The sequence below is a fragment of the Nematostella vectensis genome, chromosome 3 (genome assembly GCF_932526225.1).
Source record: "Nematostella vectensis chromosome 3, jaNemVect1.1, whole genome shotgun sequence".
NCBI lineage: Eukaryota > Metazoa > Cnidaria > Anthozoa > Actiniaria > Edwardsiidae > Nematostella > Nematostella vectensis.
Window position 1 is genome coordinate 9035051 of NC_064036.1, and position 21300 is coordinate 9056350.

General features: G+C 40.5%; 4 protein-coding genes across 6 annotated transcripts; 3 read left to right on the forward strand and 1 right to left on the reverse strand.

The window, feature by feature from the left end:
- Positions 1–4740, forward strand: LOC116618135 (hatching enzyme 1.2-like). The gene is made up of 11 exons (XM_048725375.1): positions 1–70; positions 384–554; positions 1044–1167; positions 1500–1591; positions 1669–1752; positions 2217–2356; positions 2914–2998; positions 3353–3409; positions 3646–3759; positions 4174–4283; positions 4652–4740. The coding sequence occupies exons 1-10, from the start codon at positions 7–9 to the stop codon at positions 4275–4277; spliced, it is 1035 nt and encodes a 344-aa protein (XP_048581332.1). The 5' UTR covers positions 1–6; the 3' UTR covers positions 4278–4283; positions 4652–4740.
- A 1373-nt stretch (positions 4741–6113) lies between these two features.
- On the forward strand, positions 6114–6699 carry LOC5512101. The gene is made up of 2 exons (XM_048725376.1): positions 6114–6274; positions 6506–6699. Exons 1-2 carry the CDS (start codon positions 6220–6222, stop codon positions 6682–6684), a joined length of 234 nt encoding a protein of 77 aa, XP_048581333.1. The 5' UTR covers positions 6114–6219; the 3' UTR covers positions 6685–6699.
- A 71-nt stretch (positions 6700–6770) lies between these two features.
- On the forward strand, positions 6771–10733 carry LOC116618134 (hatching enzyme 1.2; the record flags this gene model as incomplete). Its single annotated transcript, XM_048725620.1, has 5 exons — positions 6771–7588; positions 7666–7749; positions 9512–9651; positions 10206–10290; positions 10645–10733. Coding segments are annotated over exons 2-5 (336 nt in total), but the record flags the coding sequence as incomplete, so codon positions are not given.
- A 4283-nt stretch (positions 10734–15016) lies between these two features.
- LOC5512118 (CUB and peptidase domain-containing protein 2) lies at positions 15017–18443 on the reverse strand. 3 transcript variants are annotated; one of them, XM_032381513.2, is made up of 7 exons: positions 18326–18443; positions 17458–17596; positions 17084–17189; positions 16862–16949; positions 16333–16386; positions 16027–16231; positions 15017–15828 (listed from the first exon to the last, which is right to left on the reverse strand). In XM_032381513.2, exons 1-7 carry the CDS (start codon positions 18339–18341, stop codon positions 15282–15284), a joined length of 1155 nt encoding a protein of 384 aa, XP_032237404.2. In that variant the 5' UTR covers positions 18342–18443; the 3' UTR covers positions 15017–15281. The 3 variants fall into 3 exon arrangements, with proteins under 3 accessions (XP_032237404.2, XP_048581394.1, XP_032237403.2); XM_048725437.1 differs by lacking the exon at positions 18326–18443 and adding an exon at positions 18043–18305; XM_032381512.2 differs by lacking the exon at positions 18326–18443 and adding an exon at positions 18064–18302.
- Between the last annotated feature and the right edge of the window lie 2857 nt (positions 18444–21300).

Sequence of the window (21300 nt, forward strand, 5' to 3'; positions counted from 1 at the left end):
TCACTGATGATCAAGATGAAGTGGGTTCTAATTGCTGCGTTGCTTGGCGCGGCGATAGCTGATGTTCCAGGTACCATAGTGCAGCCGCTAAATTCTCCTTTTTTCGTTAATTCTTGTTATTCTTGTTATATTGTCCCTATGCTGTTATGCTTTTTACGTTGTTATATTCTTTGCCCCTATGCTGTTATGCTTTTTACGCTTGTTATATGCTTTGCCCCTTTAACCCCTACTGTATGCTTTGTCCTATGCAATAAAGCAAGTTTTATGGCGATACATTTCTTATCAAATGGCAAACTTACACCAAAAGATTACTCTTTGCTTGCGAACGAAACTTATGTAGTCTTTAGATTTCATCATGTGCGTCCTCTCGTCCTCTTTTGCAGAGAATCGCCGAGTTCATGACAAGAACCTGTTCCAGGGGGACATAGTGTTGACTCCTTTGCAGAGGATGGCAGTGGACACGGGAAGGGACCCCACTGAGGTTGGGCGTGGCGCATTCAGGGGGAACTTGTGGCCCAATGGGGTCATGCCCTACACAATCGCCAGTTCGCTCAGTGAGTAAAAAACAGAGACGCTTTGTTTATCAAAGCCGGGAGATAAATAGTGATATGATAACAATCGTCAGTTCACTCCGTAAGTAATAAACGAAACACAGATAACGCGAAAATATGTTCTCGATGCATGCCTTTTATACTTTTCAACTTAAGTTCAACACAAGGAAAACGCCATAAATTGCTCTCGATGGTACGAACCCTTTCGTGCATGACGCGTCTAGTTTAAGAACTCCCTCGTGTAAGAGCCCTTTTCTGTAAAAGACCTTTGTTACCCGAGCCCTCACTCGAGGTAGGGATATTGCTCGAAACGGCAGTGAAACTACTCTATTTTCACAAAGGCGTAAAGCATTCCATTTTAATAACCTTATGTTGAAACTCTTGTGTAAAGTGTATAGGCGTATTGGCATATTGTCAGGATTTAACAGTTGAGATCTTCTGGAAAGGTAGGCATCATTTAGATGGGATAGTAACTCTTGCATGTTTGTTTAGGCGGCAATTCCCGTGCGATGGCGTCGATCCGTGCTGGAATGAAGCTATGGACTGATACGACTTGCATCACATTCAAACCCAGAACCACCGAGAGAAACTACGTCGAGTTCTTTCAGGGATCTGGGTACGAGTATTCCCTCGCCTGCTTTCTGGATATTATTGTAAAAAGAGCGAAGTCTTACAAGATTGTTGGGCGTTACGTTACACTATAAAAGCCTCCGTGTTGCATTGAGTTACAATACTCGCGCTAAAATTTATTGTGTGACAATTATTGTGACAAGTTCTTAGGTGTTTAGCGTTAAAGGATGCATTTCGTGATATTATATGATACATTTTGTGACATAGTTTTGGATGACGAATGTCTCAAGGTATATTGCGTGAAACGAATTCAGATTCTCACAGATCCATATTGCTACACCTTCTATCCCGTTTCTTCTAACTCATTTCTCTCCGTAGATGTTACTCCAACGTTGGCGTCGCTGGAGGAAGGCAGCAGCTCTCATTGGCTAGTGGCTGCTGGTACCAGGGCACAACTTCGCACGAGATCGGTGAGTGGACTCCCTGTGTTAATGCTCGTCTGTAGTATTCAAAATGACAATTGTGACATAAGTGCTTACCTTTACAGCGCATGCGCTCGGTTTCTACCACGAGCAGTCTCGTCCGGACAGGGACCAATACGTGCAGATCATCTGGGCCAACATTCCCTCAGGTCAATCGTAGTCTAATCCTTTTTAATGCACAAGTAAAAAATCTATTATTTCATTTCATTCCTTTACATTTTTTCTTCCTACTGCGCTAGAGGCGCAATAAGGTTTATAATCATATATGGTTCTCATATGTCCCTTGAACACAGAAAATTTCCATCCATGACTCCATCCATAACAGATCTTTCGACTCTATATTATAGATCTCTCATGACTCTTTATCACAACTTACATGATTCCATATCACATCTTTCATGATTCTTTACCAATTTATCATTTTTTTAACTTTTATTAATCTTTATCAGGATCTTCCCTGACTTTATCAGATCTTTATTGAATCTTAATCACAAATTCCATGACTCTTCAATAAATCAAATAAATTACAAATAAATAAATTACAAGGAGCAATAGTAACAACCGTCAAACACTAAATTGACAGGAATTTCATCGTTGATTCTTCTACTCGTAGGCGTGCGATATAACTTCAACAAGATGACCACCTCCCAGATCAACGCTCTGGGGACACCATACGACTATGGTTCCGTCATGCACTACGATCGCACAGCCTTCGGAAGTGGCAGAGAAACCATTCGGCCCCTCAAAGCAGGCGTAAATATAATTCTTCTACTTATTTAGAATCTGTGTTCTTTCCGTATTTGGAATAAGGGGAAACCCTCGAGTTACCGAGAACTTGAGCTAGAGTAATTTATTTCAGATACTGGTATTTGATTAAATTTAAAAGTTCCTAGTCAACCACACCTAAATTCAACATTGAAAAACAAATATGTGAAGACATTTCAAAATAGCAAAGTTTGTTTTTTTTCTTTTTTCGCAAATTTCCTTTTCTGAAACGATGGAGATAGATGCTATTTTACCCTTGTTATTTTGCTGGGATTACAAAATGGTGGTTTTGGCAGTTGATTACCATCAGTACTCAGTGCAACAGAATGTTAACGGAGATTTGAGCTCCATCGATTGAGAAAATAAAATTTGTTACTAAAAAAAAGATTTGAGCTTAGCTTTTTTTTTTCCTTCGGGGCGTGTAACTGTCTTATCAGGACAGAAGCACTGTTCCGTCTTGAATGTTGTTGTCGTCTATGTTGTCATCGTGTTCTGGGCCTACTCTATATGTGTAGTTTCATGTTATTTGCTTGCTTGCCTGCTAGGTCACCACTCTTGGCAACAGACAGGGACCAACAGCCATTGACATCAAGCAGATGAATCTGCTGTATAAGTGCAGCGGTGGAGGAGGTAACGCATGCGCTCTTCCCTGGTGCCAGTATCCAACCCAAAAACGTTTTCGCAACTAATGACGTCACACGCGCCTTAAAACCCACAAATGAGGTTTATTACATCGGATTACGTGAACAAATACAAAAAGCCCAAATAGTCGTGTTCGTGAACCAAGAGAATAAATACAATACACCAAAAACTGATCAATAATCTGCCCTGAAGAAATAATATAAAGGACGAAAATTTGGCAGAGTCGAATTCCAGTTTTTGGTGTATTGGATTACGTGAACAGATATTGTAGTACTGTAATCAATACTAACACTAGCATCACGTCATATGGGAGTTGATGCTTATTTTATCCTCTGATTTAAGGTACCGGTGCAACTAAACCCCCGGTAACGCAAGCTCCTGTCACGCAAGCGCCATCAGGTATGGTTGAAATGAAGAAGCAATCAAACTCAGCCGCAACTACAAATGCAAAGAACCTATCAAACTCGGCGAAAGCACAAAAATATTGATGAGCAATCGAAAGTTGAAACCCCAGCTATTCGTCTCTTTAAAAGATGTCGATTTCAAAGCAATCAGCCCTTCCAACCTACATAATTAATTGTTCTGATTTCTTCGTGAGAGCTCATATTTCTAACTTAACGTTGTTCCTCCCGCAGGCTGCAGCGATCACCACTCGAGCTGTTCGTACTGGGCCAGTATCGGGGAGTGCAATAAGAACCCTAACTACATGTTGGTAAACTGCAAGAAAAGCTGCGGCAAATGCGGCGGATGTGAGTTAAGCTTTAGGCTGAAAAAAGCACTAGTTTACCACACCTTTGTTATTGTTGTCATTCTACATCAGCAGTCAAATTATGAAATGAAATTTCGAAATAGCCTTCTGAAAGCAATGTTTATGCCTTCATTTACTAAAAAAATTGATCGAAAATTCAGTTATTCCTATTGGTGTAGGGGGGAGGGGGTTGCTTAACCTCGTTACTGGGTTAGTGTGTCAACTGAAGTGTAGAGGGCTAAGAAAAGCCAGAGATTTTTGTATTGGCCGACAATGTTTTGGGAATCATGTATTTGAAAGTTTCATAATCTACAAGCCTGTAATAGGCTTTTTTAATCCTCGTGATGTATTTCAGCTCGCACTTATTTTTTTAATGGCTCAAATAGATGAGCTGTGTTTAATTTTTCTTATACAGCTTCATGTTCTGATACCGACCAGAGGTGCGCTTATTGGGGAAACTTCTGTTTATCGAATGATTACGTGCAGAAGTACTGCAGAAAAACGTGCAGACTCTGCTGAAAGCCTGTAAGTGAATGACGTGATCGTCAAGTGATTGCGTGCTTTGTAAGCAAATCTCTTGATACCGTAAATGTACCACGGGAACGCCTCGCGATATATTGCCTTTTAAGTAATACCGCACGTGAAAGCCTCACACGATAGCGTGCCTTGTGGATAGATCACGGGGAAAGGCCATGTGATAGTTCTGTGAGATGACAAAATCATGCCATGTTAGAGTGTTCTTTTAGCTTATTTTAAGACAAACTCTTTGTATTCAAACTCTTTGTATTGGTTAAGAAAAAATTGCTCGACAAAATCATCTTCTATTTGACTGTCAACCCGACGCAGCACATATTTGATAGTGGAAATGACAATATCTCTGTTCTCTCTTTCAGAGCGACTTCAACGCTTAACACAAATTAATAATTTTAGTAAAAGGTGGAAGCTAACGATTCATACATTTCAATAAAGTGAGTGAAAAGCAGGTCTTGTCTTGTCGTTGATGTTGTAGGCTGGTTTGATTATCCAGGGGACCAAGGGCCCGAGCAATATTGTTATCACATACACCGCACCACTTTGTTTGGTTAATTGAACGGAGTTTCATTTTCGTTTTGGGGGTCTCTCACCAATATACCCGAGCCGGCAACAGCTATTTATTAAACAATTAGCAAAAGACGTGAGAAATAAGGTGGGGTTTTAATGATGAACGGCTTAAATTTACCCTGGGTACTAGAGCCTCGAGAGAAGCCTGGAGGCTCTGGTACCCAGGGAGGCTTATATCAAGCTCGGTTTTCTTTGGGTTCAGCAAAAGGAAAGGGAATTAGGTTTCAATGCATTAATTCATTGCAGACTCGTTGTGAATTGGATCGTTACACGCTGACAACTGTACAAATATTAGACAGAGCGCCTTTAAGCTACGACAACATGCACAATTAAGTTGTCAACAAATAACTGTAAAAGGGTTTTCTCTGTCTTTAAATAAAGCCCCATTCTCGCGAAAAAAATATTTAATAAAAAGTATTTCGTTCACAATCACCCCCGTGTTCGAAATGCCTATTCTTCTAGTGTAATGTTTGATTAGCTGTCAGTGTAGCAACCAAACATACATTACGGTGTTGATGCCACATTTAGTAACGTGATATTGGTAAAAACAGCCACCCCTTGTAACAAGGTCATAACGGCCACAATCGGAATCCAGTCGTGTCACATTTGTAATGATAACCTCATTTTATCTGAGGAGTACACACGTTCGTTTCTAAAGGGAAAGAACAAGATGGTCACGTGATGTTTTATGTCACCGATGACTTCACCAAAAATATTCATATCTCATAATAAAAATATCGTTTATCAGCCAAAATTGGTAGGTTCCATGTAGTTGTATAGGCTGCAACAAGATGGTCACGTGATCTGTACATTTATCTCATGAAAGTGGCCTCTATTACAAATGTGTACAAATGTGGCCTCAACATATGGAAGTCCATTTTATGTAAGAGCCTATCACTTTATATGCTTCCTAAAGGAAGGTGGTGTGTGAAAAAGTACTTTTGGGCATGAAGAAAAGTCCATAATATTATCTATCAATATTGAGATGGGAAATAAATGACTCAACTGTCGATAAGTAATGCTTTTTGTTCGGATTTCAAATCGAATTTCAAAGGGTACGGCTGATTCAAGGCCGCTAATGCTTCCAATATACTCTAATTCAAAACCGACAATCACAACAATACATTTGTTGACCGATTCCATTTTAAAAATTAATTCGTCAAGCAGTTAAGTCAGTCAACCTATTAGAACGTTACTTTTTCTTTGATAGTCTGTCGGGACTGGTCAAATTGCACATTCAAATTAATATTTACACATTACTCAGGTGTAGTTTAATAGAGTTGTATAAAATGCCCTCTAGTCTTTTCCTTACCGCATATCATAATTCGAGCGGAAAGAAACCTTTCCTCTGATAATCAAGATGAAGTTGGTGCTGATTGTTGCGCTGCTTGGCGTCGCGATGGCTGATGTACCAGGTACGGATGTACAGCCACTGAATTACCCTTCTTGCTTGAGGTTAAATACAATAAAAACATGACCAGTTACAACCCACGCTAATTACCGTGAAAAAGTAAAATCATGCTCAATCAACAACAACAACAAAACAAGGCTGCCGAGCCGTGTATATCTTAATGTAAATGGCTAGGCTTGTATATCTAAATGTATATCTAACTATATTTACACGTTACCCGACTTCATTTTGCTAGAGAATCGCCGAGTTCATGACAAGAACCTGTTCCAGGGGGACATAGTGCTGACTCCTTTGCAGAGGGTGGCAGTGGACACGGGAAGGGACCCCACTGAGGTTGGGCGTGGTGCATTCAGGGGGAACTTGTGGCCCAATGGGGTCATGCCCTACACAATCGCCAGTTCGCTCAGTGAGTAAAAAACAGAGGCGCTTTGTTTATCAAAGCCGGGAGATAAATAGTGATATGATAACAACAGAACAACAGATCGACTATTATTTTTTTCTTTTTTTCTTTCTTCTTTCATTCAATCAATTTATCCCATTGAGCGTCAATTTTATGACATTTAGCGTTGATTTGTTATTAAGTCAAGAGGCTAAGCAAGCTGTATTACAATAGGCGTTAGTATTACATTAAGCGGCAATTATTGCATTAAGGGTTGATACAAGATTCCTTGCTAGCAGAAGCCCCTTTCCTTTGTATTTTCAGAATTTGACAGTTGTGAAGCATAAAAGTATTTTCATTCCTATCTCTTAACTTCTGTCGCATAGATATCGGTATATATTAGATTGAATAATAACTATTGTACATTCCTTTAGGAGGCAATACCTATGCGATGGCGTCGATCCGTGCTGGAATGAAGCTATGGAGTGATGCGACCTGCATCAAATTCAAACCCAGGACCACCGAGCACAACTACGTCGAGTTCTTCCGGGGATCTGGGTACGAGTATTTCCTCACCTGCTTTTTTTATTCTAACAAGAGTGATGTGTGACAATTGATAATTCACATTGCGTGACAAGGCTGAAGTTGTATTGCTTGACAATTATTTTGATATGTCCTGGTATGCTTTAAAGGGCGCATTTCGTGACATTACTTGATACATTTTGACAAAGTTCTAGATGACGAACATCTTGGGGTATATTGAATAACACAATATAAAATTGTGATAGAGCCGTATTGTTCTGCTACAACAAAAGTTCCTCCTCTGTTAACTCATTTCTCTCCGTAGGTGTTACTCCAACGTTGGCGTCGCTGGAGGAAGGCAGCAGCTCTCATTGGCTAGTGGCTGCTGGTACCAGGACACAACTTCGCACGAGATCGGTGAGTGGACTCCCTGTGTTAATGCTCGTCTGTAGTATTCAAAATGACAATTGTGACAAAAGTGCTTACCTTTACAGCGCATGCGCTCGGTTTCTACCACGAGCAGTCTCGTCCGGACAGGGACCAATACGTGCAGATTATGTGGGGCAACATCCCCTCAGGTCAGTGATAGAATGATCTGGTCTTACATTCATACAGGTCAGTCATAGGATGATGTCGGCCAACATCCCCTCAGGTCAGTCATAGTATAATCCTGACAAACATCCCCCTCAGGTCAGTCATAGTATAATATGGGCCAACATCACCAACGTCAGTTATGGTATAATCTAGGCCAACATCCGCCAACATCAGCCATAGTATAATCTGGACAAACATCCCCCAACGTCAATCATAGTATAATCTGGGCCAACATCTCCCAAAATCAGTCATAGTATAATCTGGGTCAACATCCCCAAACGCAGGCAAAGTATAATCTGGGCCAACATCCCCGACGTCAGTCATAGTATATGATATGGGCAAACATCCCCCAACGTCAGTCAGAGTATAATCTGAACCAACATTCCCTTAGGTCAGTTATGGTATAATCTGGGCCAACATCCCCCAACGTCAGTCATAGTATGATCTGAACCAACATTCCCTTAGGTCAGTTATGGTATAATCTGGGCCAACTTACCCCAACGTCAGTCATAGTATAATCTGTACCAACATTCCTTCAAGTCGGTCATAGTATAATCTGGGCCAACATTTCCTTAGGTGAGTCATGGTATAATCTAGGCCAACATCCCCCTACGTCAGTCATAGTATAATCTGAACCAACATTCCCTTAGGTCAGTTATGGTATAATCTGGGCAAACATGCCCCATTGTCAGTCACAGTATAAACTGGGCCAACATTCCCTCACATCAGTCACAGTATAATCTGGGCCAACATCCCCCAACGTCAGTCATAGTATAATCTGGGCCAACATCTCCCAACATCAGTCATTGTATAATCTGGGCCGACATCCCCCAACGTCAGTTATATCATAATCTGGGCCAACATTCCCTTAGGTCAGTTATGGTATAACCTGGGCCAACATCCCCCAACGTCAGTCATAGTATAATCTGAACCAACATTCCTTTAGGTCAGTCATGGTATAATCTGGGCCAACTTACCTCAACGTCAGTCATAGTATAATCTGTACCAACATTCCCTCAAGTCGGTCATAGTATAATCTGAGTCAACATTCCTTTAGGTGAGTCATGGTATAATATAGGCCAACATCCCCCTACGTCAGTCATAGTATAATCTGAACCAACATTCCCTTAGGTCAGTTATGGTATAATCTGGGCAAACATGCCCCAACGTCAGTCACAGTATAAACTGGGCCAACATTCCCTCACATCAGTCACAGTATAATCTGGGCCAACATCCTCCAACGTCAGTCATAGTATAATCTGGGCCAAAATCTCCCAACATCAGTCGTAGTATAATCTGGGCCAACATCCCTAAAAGTTAGTCATAGTAAAATCTGGGCCAACATCCCCCAACGTCAGTCATAGTATAATCTGGGCCAACATTCCTTAGGTCAGTTATGGTACAATGTGGGCCAACATTTTCTTAGGTCAGTCATTGTATAATCTGGGCCGACATCCCCCAACGTCAGGTATAGTATAATCTGGGCCAACGTTCCTTAAGTCAGTTATGGTATTACCTGGGCCAACATCCCCCAACGTCAGTCATAGTATAATCTGAACCAACATTCCATTAGGTCAGTTATGGTATAATCTGGTCCAACATACCCTCAGGTCAGTATGATCTGGGCCAACATCCCCTCAGATCCTCCATGACTTTTTATTATAACGTCCAGTTACAAGGAGCAAAAATGACATCTTTCATACACAAAATGGACAGGAATTTCATCGTTGATTCTTCTACTCGTAGGCGTGCGATATAACTTCAACAAGATGACCACCTCCCAGATCAACGCTCTGGGGACACCATACGACTATGCTTCCGTCATGCACTACGACCGCACAGCCTTCGGGGACGGCAGAGAAACCATTCGGCCCCTCAAAGCAGGCGTAAATATAATTCTTCTACTTATTTAGAATCTGTGTTCTTTCCGTATTTGGAATAAGGGGAAACCCTCGAGTTACCGAGAACTTGAGCTAGAGTAATTTATTTCAGATACTGGTATTTGATTAAATTTAAAAGTTCCTAGTCAACCACACCTAAATTCAACATTGAAAAACAAATATGTGAAGACATTTCAAAATACCAAAGTTTTTTTTTCTTTTTTCACAAATTTCATTTTCTGAAACGATGGAGATGCTATTTTACGCTTGTTATTTTGCTGGGATTACAAAATGGTGGTTTTAGCAGTTGATTACCAGTACTCAGTGCAACAGAATTAAGCTCAAATCTTTTTTTTATTCACAAATTTTATTTTCTCAATCGATGGAGCTCAAATCTCCGTTAACCAGATCTCTTGCAGCTTTTTTTTCCTTCGGGGCGTGTAACTGTCTTATCAGGACAGAAGCACTGTTCCGTCTTGAATGTTGTTGTCGTTTATGTCATCGTGTTCTGGGCATACTCTATATGTGTATTTCATGTTATTTGCTTGCTTGCCTGCTAGGTCACCACTCTTGGCAACAGACAGGGACCAACAGCCATTGACATCGAGCAGATGAATCTGCTGTATAAGTGCAGCGGTGGAGGAGGTAACGCATGCGCTCTTCCCTGGTGCCAGTATCCAACCCAAAAACGTTTTCGCAACTAATGACGTCACACGCGCCTTAAAACCCACAAATGAGGTTTATTACATCGGATTACGTGAACAAATACAAAAAGCCCAAATAGTCGTGTTCGCGAACCAAGAGAATAAATACAATACACCAAAAACTGAACAATAATCTGCCCTGAAGAAGTAATATAAAGGACGAAAATTTGGCAGAGTCGAATTCCAGTTTTTGGTGTATTGGATTACGTGAACAGATATTGTAGTACTGTAATCAATACTAACACTAGCATCACGTCATATGGGAGTTGATGCTTATTTTATCCTCTGATTTAAGGTACCGGTGCAACTAAACCCCCGGTAACGCAAGCTCCTGTCACGCAAGCGCCACCAGGTATGGTTGAAATGAAGAAGCAATCAGCCGCAACTACAAATGCAAAGAACCTATCAAACTCGGCGAAAGCACAAAAATATTGATGAGCAATCGAAAGTTGAAACCCCAGCTATTCGTCTCTTTAAAAGATGTCGATTTCAAAGCAATCAGCCCTTCCAACCTACATAATTAATTGTTCTGATTTCTTCGTGAGAGCTCATATTTCTAACTTAACGTTGTTCCTCCCGCAGGCTGCAGCGATCACCACTCGAGCTGTTCGTACTGGGCCAGTATCGGGGAGTGCAATAAGAACCCTAACTACATGTTGGTAAACTGCAAGAAAAGCTGCGGCAAATGCGGCGGATGTGAGTTAAGCTTTAGGCTGAAAAAAGCACTAGTCTACCACACCTTTGTTATTGTTGTCATTCTACATCAGCAGTCAAATTATGAAATGAAATTTCGAAATAGCCTTCTGAAAGCAATGTTTATGCCTTCATTTACTAAAAAAATTGATCGAAAATTCAGTTATTCCTATTGGTGTAGGGGGGAGGGGGCTGCTTGACCTCGTTGCTGGGTTAGTGTGTCAACTGAAGTGTAGAGGGCTAAGAAAAGCCAGAGATTTTTGTATTGGCCGACAATGTTTTGGGAATCATGTATTTAAAAGTTTCATAATCTACAAGCCTGTAATAGGCTTTTTTAATCCTCGTGATGTATTTCAGCTCGCACTTTTTTTTAATGGTTCAAATAGATGAGCTGTGTTTAATTTTTCTTATACAGCTTCATGTTCTGATACCGACCAGTGGTGCGCTCATTGGGGAAACTTCTGTTTATCGAATGATTACGTGCAGAAGAACTGCAGAAAAACGTGCAGATTCTGCTGAAATCCTGTAAGTGAATGAGGTGATCGCCAAGTGATAGCGTGCTTTGAAAGAAGAGAAACAGAGACGAGTAATAATAGTAATATTAATAGTAACAGTGACAGTGATAGTGATAGTGATAGTGATAGTGATAGTGACAGTGATAGTGATAGTGATAGTGACAGTGATAGTGACAGTGACAGTGATAGTGATAGTGACAGTAACAGTGACAGTAACAGTGACAGTGACAATGATAGTCACAGTGACAGTGACAGTGACAGTAACAGTGACAGTGACAGTGACAGTGACAGTGACAGTGACAGTGATAGTGATAGTGACAGTGACAGTGACAGTGACAGTGACAGTGACAGTGATAGTGATAGTGACAGTGATAGTGACAGTGATAGTGACAGTGATAGTGATAGTGACAGTGACAGTGACAGTGACAGTGACAGTGACAGTGACAGTGACAGAGTGACAGTGACAGTGACAGTGATAGTGATACTGATAGTAATAGTGACAGTGATAGTGACAGTGACAGTGATAGTGATAGTGATAGTGATAGTGATAGTGATAGTGATAGTGATAGTGACAGTGATAGTGACAGCGACAGTGACAGTGACTGAGTGATAGTGACAGTGATAGTGACAGTGATAGTGACAGTGATAGTGACAGTGATAGTGATAGTGATAGTGATAGTGACAGTGACAGTGACAGTGATAGTGACAGTGACAGTGACAGTGATAGTGATAGTGATAGTGATAGTGATAGTGACAGTGACAGTGACAGTGATAGTGATAGTGATAGTGACAGTGACAGTGATAGTGATAGTGACAGTGACAGTGACAGTGATAGTGACAGTGATAGTGACAGTGACAGTGATAGTGACAGTGATAGTGACAGTGATAGTGACAGTGACAGTGATAGTGACAGTGATAGTGACAGTGACAGTGATAGTGACAGTGATAGTGACAGTGACAGTGACAGTGACAGTGACAGTGATAGTGACAGTGACAGTGATAGTGACAGTGACAGTGATAGTGACAGTGACAGTGATAGTGACAGTGACAGTGACAGTGACAGTGACAGTGATAGTGATAGTGATAGTGATAGTGATAGTGATAGTGATAGTGACAGTGATAGTGACAGCGACAGTGACAGTGACTGAGTGATAGTGACAGTGATAGTGACAGTGATAGTGACAGTGATAGTGATAGTGATAGTGATAGTGACAGTGACAGTGACAGTGATAGTGACAGTGACAGTGACAGTGATAGTGACAGTGACAGTGACAGTGATAGTGATAGTGACAGTGACAGTGATAGTGACAGTGACAGTGATAGTGACAGTGATAGTGATAGTGATAGTGATAGTGATAGTGATAGTGATAGTGATAGTGATAGTGATAGTGATAGTGATAGTGATAGTGATAGTGATAGTGATAGTGACAGTGATAGTGACAGCGACAGTGACAGTGACTGAGTGATAGTGACAGTGATAGTGACAGTGATAGTGACAGTGATAGTGACAGTGATAGTGATAGTGATAGTGATAGTGACAGTGACAGTGACAGTGACAGTGACAGTAACAGTGACAGAGTGACAGTGACAGTGACAGTGATAGTGACAGTGATAGTGATAGTGATAGTGATAGTGATAGTGACAGTGACAGTGACAGTGATAGTGACAGTGACAGTGACAGTGATAGTGACAGTGACAGTGACAGTGATAGTGACAGTGACAGTGATAGTGACAGTGACAGTGATAGTGACAGTGACAGTGATAGTGATAGTGATAGTGATAGTGATAGTGATAGTGATAGTGATAGTGATAGTGATAGTGATAGTGATAGTGATAGTGATAGTGATAGTGATAGTGATAGTGATAGTGATAGTGATAGTGATAGTGACAGTGATAGTGACAGTGATAGTGATAGTGATAGTGACAGTGATAGTGACAGTGATAGTGACAGTGACAGTGACAGTGATAGTGATAGTGACAGTGACAGTGATAGTGATAGTGACAGTGACAGTGACAGTGACAGTGATAGTGATAGTGACAGTGATAGTGATAGTGACAGTGACAGTGACAGTGACAGTGACAGTGATAGTGACAGTGATAGTGATAGTGATAGTGATAGTGATAGTGACAGTGACAGTGACAGTGACAGTGATAGTGACAGTGATAGTGATAGTGATAGTGACAGTGATAGTGACAGTGATAGTGACAGTGACAGTGACAGTGATAGTGATAGTGACAGTGACAGTGATAGTGACAGTGACAGTGACAGTGATAGTGACAGTGACAGTGACAGTGACAGTGACAGTGACAGTGACAGTGACAGTGACAGTGACAGTGATAGTGACAGTGATAGTGACAGTGATAGTGACAGTGATAGTGACAGTGATAGTGATAGTGACAGTGACAGTGACAGTGACAGTGACAGTGATAGTGATAGTGATAGTGATAGTGACAGTGACAGTGACAGTGACAGTGATAGTGACAGTGATAGTGATAGTGATAGTGATAGTGACAGTGACAGTGACAGTAACAGTGACAGAGTGACAGTGACAGTGACAGTGATAGTGACAGTGATAGTGATAGTGATAGTGATAGTGACAGTGACAGTGACAGTAACAGTGACAGAGTGACAGTGACAGTGATAGTGACAGTGACAGTGACAGTAACAGTAACAGTGAGTGACAGTGATAGTAAAAGCGACAGTAACAGTAACAGTGAGTGACATTGACAAGACGCAGTCAAGTCGCATTTATTTGAGGAGAGACGCACAAAAAATGAGGTGTATCTGTTTTATACAACAATTCAAAAGTTTTCTTAATATGCTACAATCTAGTTTTAGGGAGCTCACGCTCATGCTGACGTCATGATTGGCTGTGTCCTTATAACACATAAGCTATTTGACCAATCAGAGCGCACGATTTACGAGAGGCGTTGTATAATTAGTGTTTATGTACCTTTAGTTGGGGTTTTATTTTTGTCCCTTTATTTTCCCTTTTACTCAAATTTGCTTTGCTGTCAGTTGTTAAAAGAACGAATGACGACAACGGTCTGATCACATGGTTTTGTACCTTGCTTTCAGAGAATGACTTTGACACCAGATGCAGAATGAACTCCATAGCATTAGACGAATGATTCAATAAAGCTGTCGAACAGGTTGCGTTTGTGTTTTATTATATATATATATATATTTAATCCCCTGATGAGTGGGCAACCACGAAACAGACCTGTAGGGAAACCTATGTAGTTTGTATTTTTCTCAAACCAACACTATACACCGCTCTACTTTCGAGTATTGAGCACTTTCTATGAAAGCCTTCAACCATCATTTTATATATATATATATATATATATATATATATATATATATATATATATATATATATATATATATATATATATATATATATATATATATATATATATATGTACAACACACATAATATATCAATACATTTTTTACTGAATAGGCAAATAAATTAACTGATCCGCCTTGGCACGTTACAAGTTTAGTGTATCTACTACTTTCGTCTAACCTAAGTATTTGCAGTTTCTTTAACCTGACATGCTCCTGTTTATCAATTCACTAAGGTGAAAGCTGCATCTGTAATGATTAATCTAAAGTAATCAAACCCAAAAACACTTTCTAAAATCATAATTATAATCATGTTATGCTCTGGTTTTCTGTGGATATTATTGAACTAAGCACAAGACTAGTCTCGTATCTCTAAAAATCGTGATCGTTGTTTATCACTTGTTTGATCCACCCCATAAGAAAGCTTATTTTCGTGAAGATTAGATTCTTTGGCATATTACTATAGCAGTCAGTACCCGTACTGACAAGTCCCTTTAGGTACCATTTGCCCTGGGACTCGCACGAGAGGGGCCCTCCTCTGTCCTTTACACAAGGCCCCGTGTCATTACGTGCCTCGTAGCCACATAGCATTGATGGGTGCATTTTTTGCACTGGGCTTTTGCACTTGTCTTCGGACACTAATGGCACTGGTGCTTGATACAGGGTACCAGATTTCACCCCCCAGCCTGTGTACCAGCAACTCTGGGCAGGTGCGCTCACAGGTACCTGAGAAATGCTCCCTGGTAAACAGGCCAGGTTAACCGTATTTGATATTGAGGCCGGGTGGCTTAGCTTGACTAGAGCTAGGTCGTGGGAAAAGATCGTATATTTGTGATAGTCTGGATGGATGAAGATGTCTTGAGCTTCTATATTTTGTTCCGCGGACGATCCTGAGTAAGCTGCGTGTGCTGCACCGGGTCTGCGAATAGAAAAATGGAAGAAAAAGGATAAGAAACGAAAGCGAACAACTTTTGCAATATAAGCATGGATACAATTCTTAACACAGTGAAATGAGATACCGAAAAGGGTTATTGTGGCAAGTCTCCTTATCATCTAGATCAAAAATCAATCATCCATTTAAACATTTTTTATAACACATGCAACTACCTGTACATACCTGACGGCAAGCATGGATGGCTTTTTCCCGTAAACACAGAACGCAGTTGTCAACACCCATTGAGGAAACACAAGGGACCCAGAACAGAACCTTTTGTGATCCCGTTTAAATTCTATTATCGCCTGCCATGGCCAGCTACCCACGGGGGCCTCGGAACCACCGAGTAAACGGGTCAGTACATCAGAAGCTTTTGCTCCGCATTTTGCTGGAACAAAATTAGAAGAAGATTCCAGGCTTTTATTTATATGCCTTCTATAATTAAAACTAATTAAAAATGTATGATTAAATCTATATATTCACGCTTACGGTCATCGCATAGTCCTGTTGTTGAATTCTTTGTAAAACCAGGATAACAAGTAACTGTAAATAAAGATCAAGGTGTGTCAGACCTGTGTGATATTCAGTTAATAAAAACAGCTCTATTATCACCATCACTATAAGAAATAACCACAAAAATATCACCTACAACAACCATCACCACCATCATCATCGTCGTGGTAATTAGTTATGATCATAATCATCAATTACATATTAAAACAGGGTCCCTTGTTGACTGAAATATGATGAATTTTACGACGATTCTTACGAAACTGGACCTAGGAAAATGCCGTTTTGACTGCAGTTAAGTCTGATGTTTAAAGTATAAGCATCATTATTATCACCATCATCAATATATCGTTATCATTACCGCCACCATAACAACTACCGCCATCATCGTCATCATCATATTCATATTATAATCCTGACCAACATAAAAAGCATATATTGAAATGGGTAGCCGTCTAAACAGTAACGATGAATTGTTATTATTTCTATTTCATTTTATTGCGCTTACTAGGAATAGTGATCCAGGCATTTGGTGTTGTCCAATCATCGTAGACAAACAAAGACCACTGACCAGTTACACGAGATAGAACCCCTATCTGTGGAGCAAAGAAATATAATTACACTTCTTTGAGTATAGCAACCCAGAAACTGTGGTGTACGGTTTTACAGTCCAGTCCAGAACATATGATAATAATCAAAAAAGACCTGCATAACATGACCACTAGCGTACCTTTGTAAGTTGCCACTTGGGAAACCATCCGCTTTCGTCCCTTTTTATATTGACCGCCGTAAGATCACCGATGCTGGCGCCGTCTTTGATAATGAAACTGTCAACACTGTTAGGAAAATCAGGAGATCAAGTTTTGGTAGCTTGTGCATTGTTGTGTGCATTTTACGGGCTAAAATAAACAAATCAGCGGGCTAAAATATATTTTCAGGACGTTACAAAAGGACGATAAAAAAAGATAAAAAAACACGGTCTTTATAGGAAATAGGCTGAGCGAGCTCGATAAATAACAGTTTTCTAAGCAAAATTGTTTTATATGTGTCTTTATGTCTGTTTCACTGACTGTTTATACCCACATCCCCATCCGCTTAACCTACCTATTCTTTTCGAAGGTGCTGCTTGGGCCAGTAAGCTCGTGTACAGCGGTTACCCCCCTTGTGCCTACAAGCCGGATGTAGACATGTGCGTCCGTACCCGCACCAAGCGAACTTCCGGTCTTGACTTTGATGTCATAGTCTAAGGGACGATGACATGACACAATGGAAAAATGAAACGGTGACTACTTCAATTGTACTTATTAAAGTATTTCTGGAAAATGACCGTATGACTCAATTAAAATATCCTCCTGCCGCGTTGGATCACAAAAATATTGAAATTAGATAATTTGCGGATAAATTCAAAAGATAAATTTCATTCATTTGTTTTAAAATCTGTTGCTTTACTAAACATTAACGTGACTATTACAGTTGAAACCAGTTAACGGGAACCCTCACGAAAAAGGAAAACAAAACAAAAAAACAGCCCCAGTCCTGTAAACCTTTGTTATAAACCATGACAGAATACGATTTTGCTTTTACTATGAAAAAACTTTTAAACGATGCTAGTGGTAAGAACACAGGTCTTGGTAGAGTCAAAACTTTTATCCTACATAGGTTAACTTCTAGCTGCGATATTTAACGAACCGCAAGTCATGCTCCTCTCACCATTGGAACACACTTCGCCGGAAAGCCCAAGAACGAAACAGTCAAGCGTTAATACTAGAATTACCAGGTACATCTCTTTGACCTTCTGTCGTAGCTTTATGTTAGCCTTGCAAATCGTCTGCTAAACCCCCAACCTGAATAGAGAGATCCTATATACCCTCCAATTACGCAAGAACACGCCTACTTCCGCAAGCTCACTGTCACGTAGCTTTGCCACGATTGACAGTTCCCTAAATTCCTTTTCTCTGTGCTAGGAACTCACATTTCGCAATGAGCATGGCGTCTCAGAGAACTTGTCTTCCGTTCAAGGCCGTTCAAGAATATTTGACATCGCGGCATTGTCTATATGTCTTAGGGTCAGTAAATGCGTGATGAGGAATAAAAGACAGGCTACCTTTGTTGACTGTATTCAAGTTGGCGTGCCGTTAGAAACAAAGCAGCAAAATAAGGGGTTTATTTTAAACAAAGCTGTTTAAACAAGAAAAGTTTTACATTGTCTTAAGGATCCACGTCAGACCTTGTGTGAATCCAGTTTTTTTGCAAGAGGCGACTTGTACTATGAAGTCACGTTCCTTTTTGAATGGAAAATTCAAGCCAAAATAGACACAGAAAAAGGTGAGCCCGTCACGCCAGAGAGCGACAAAAAAATGAAATATTTCAATGAAAATAAGACTTTTCTGACAAAGACACTATCTAGTTAGTTAGTGACCGCTGAATAAGTTGCTTTTATTTTTGTCTGCATATTTACAATGCAAAATGCTTCGAACTTCACTTCATCGCGGATCGAAATGAACCAATTAGTGCCATGTTAGTGAAATGAACCATGTAGTGCGCACTGCATTCTGGTAGAAATGCGCGCGCAAACTTATAGATGGAATGGATTTCTTTGGTATCCTAAATGAGCATCTCATTCGTATAGGCTTCTTTTCAGTCTGCTACGAAACAAAATGACCATATGAAGAAAACTCCCTCCCCCGTTTTCTTACAAGGAAGTGCCCGCTTTCAATAAAAACGACAAATTGACTTGACTAAATTGATATGATGATATGACTTGATGATATGACGCATTCGGGAATTCTTATCATAGACACTTAAGGGCCACCGAATGGTCTTTGGTGAGCACTTGCGAGCTTGCGAGCACCCCGTTTTTTATGCGAGACCGAGTTGTTAAATAAATCAAGCAGCGAGCGCATCGAAAAATATAATGCGAGCACGGAGGAAAAAAAATGCGCGAGCATGAGAGCATAGGCGAAAACTGCGAGCACATCGAAATTTCGGGGGACCATTCGGGGGCCCTACTAAAGACGAATAAATATAATTCAAGCCTCGGTTTCAGGCTTTCGGTCCGCAAATACTAGCGAGATGATAGAGAATTCCAAAGTTTTAGCATTTGATTTATTCCAACTCCAAGGGTATGAGACTTCCCTCAAACCGAGGCTCGCATTTCATTTATGCAGGCCCGTACCCAGGAATTTTCTTGGGGGGGTGGGGTGCGAAACCCGAAAAAGTGGGCCTAATATTCTGGGGGGGGGGGGGGGGGATTTGGGGTGAGTTCTCTGATAAAAATCTGACCACCCCCAAAAAACAAAAAGGGATTTTTTATGCCTTTGCAGTATCTCAACTGTACGTTTATTGGCGGATTCGGCTACATATCAGAGTGATCTAGTTTATGCTTGATAGTTTTGTCTACAAACGGCCAGCTATTGGGAACCGGGGGGGGGACCTTCGGCCGTTGTGGGGGGGGGGGGGGTACCGGCCTGTTATGTGTCCTTAGTCTGACTGTCCAGCAGGCACAGAGGAATACGCATTTGGTCTATTCCGATCTCCATCCATCCATCCATCCATCCATCCCTCCATCCATCCATCCATCCATCCATCCATCCATCCATCCATCCATCCATGAAAGTATTAGAAACTTACCACCCCCCAAAAATATACTGAAAAAATCTTCTAGTCCTCAGTCCTAGTTTCTATTTTTTGGTTTGCTCCAGAAATCTGCTAAAACTACAATTAATTTAACGTGTTTTGCCGGGTAATAATAAAAGTCCGTATGCACTTTCCATTCCCGTGAGTCACGGGCTCAATTCCCACCTTTTGGGCACCCGCGCGTGGAGAGAAGTCACGTGTACACTCAGGAGTCGTTATGCAAGTCGGTGCAGCTGCCTGTGTGCCCTCTCGTGACTGTAGCCTGGACTGGTCGCGAGATTGATGTTATGTAACTCTCTGTGCTGGTGGCTTTTCCTTACTTGCCTTCTCTTTATTCCACTATGCAAGTGAAGTAAAGATATAAAACGGTAAAATCTTGTGTATTTGTGTTAGCGTTAGATTTGCAATACTTGCCCTCAGTGTATAGAGTGTATGGAATTCTCAATTTGATGCAGTCGTCTTTCCTAGACGAAATATTCCAAAGTCCATAAACCTACCAATTAAACTTTTATACCAATTATATTTTTTAGACATACTCTTGGAAGCACTTGTGGAGAAAAGCAATTTTATATTTATTTCTAAGATGTGACAATAGTCAAAATTTATAAAATAACCTTTATCGTCTCTTTCAGATGAATTCGTTATTGCGGTTTGAGATTCTGGAATCGAGCGAATGGAAATGGGTTGAAGATAGGACTTTTACATGTTTTAGTGAATGCTGTACCCTTATTTACTCAATCCTTCAAATGGAGTATAGAAACTACATCCATCGCATATGAAACATTTTATTTTTCTCTCTATTTATTATTGCTGTTTTGTTTATACACACATTTTGAGTTAAAATAAGCACAAGCCCACTGGCCCTTTCAAATTCTGCCTGGTGATTTTTATCCTGGTTGCTGCCTGTGTACAACCAAAACATAATATGCTACTTTCTCTTTGGAAACCGAGGAAGAGGAAAAAAACCTTGTTACCCTTCGTGTGTTCTTAATATTCGTATCTAGACATACATGGGGTCTACCAAGGAAGGCCACTAAAATATTGCATAACACTACATTTACGGCACATAAAACATCTGCACATACTTGTGTACGGTGCATTGCCAGTAGAGCTATTGCTATATATCCAATTTCTGAAAATCAACGGACGTGCTCTTAGCATGTCCTTTGATTTTAATTGCAAAAAGTGAAAAGCTTAAAGATACAACAAAAGAAAAGAACATTTCAGTTAGTCAATTTAAATATTTTTCTATTTGTCGTGAATTACGTATATATTTATATATTCATAGATTTTTCGGGTGATGTTGTACGC

Coding starts and splice junctions, on each gene's coding strand:
- LOC5512118 (XM_048725437.1), bottom strand. CDS start 18,136: ATGTACCTGGTAATTCTAGTATTAACGCTTGACTGTTTCGTTCTTGGG. Junction 17,190..17,457: donor AGCACCTTCGAAAAGAATAG/GTAGGTTAAGCG, acceptor TTTTCCTAACAG/TGTTGACAGTTTCATTATCA. Junction 16,232..16,332: donor AACAGGACTATGCGATGACC/GTAAGCGTGAAT, acceptor ATTTTGTTCCAG/CAAAATGCGGAGCAAAAGCT.
- LOC5512101 (XM_048725376.1), top strand. CDS start 6,220: ATGAAGTTGGTGCTGATTGTTGCGCTGCTTGGCGTCGCGATGGCTGAT. Junction 6,275..6,505: donor CGCGATGGCTGATGTACCAG/GTACGGATGTAC, acceptor TCATTTTGCTAG/AGAATCGCCGAGTTCATGAC.
- LOC116618135 (XM_048725375.1), top strand. CDS start 7: ATGATCAAGATGAAGTGGGTTCTAATTGCTGCGTTGCTTGGCGCGGCG. Junction 2,999..3,352: donor TAAGTGCAGCGGTGGAGGAG/GTAACGCATGCG, acceptor CTCTGATTTAAG/GTACCGGTGCAACTAAACCC. Junction 3,410..3,645: donor TGTCACGCAAGCGCCATCAG/GTATGGTTGAAA, acceptor TTCCTCCCGCAG/GCTGCAGCGATCACCACTCG.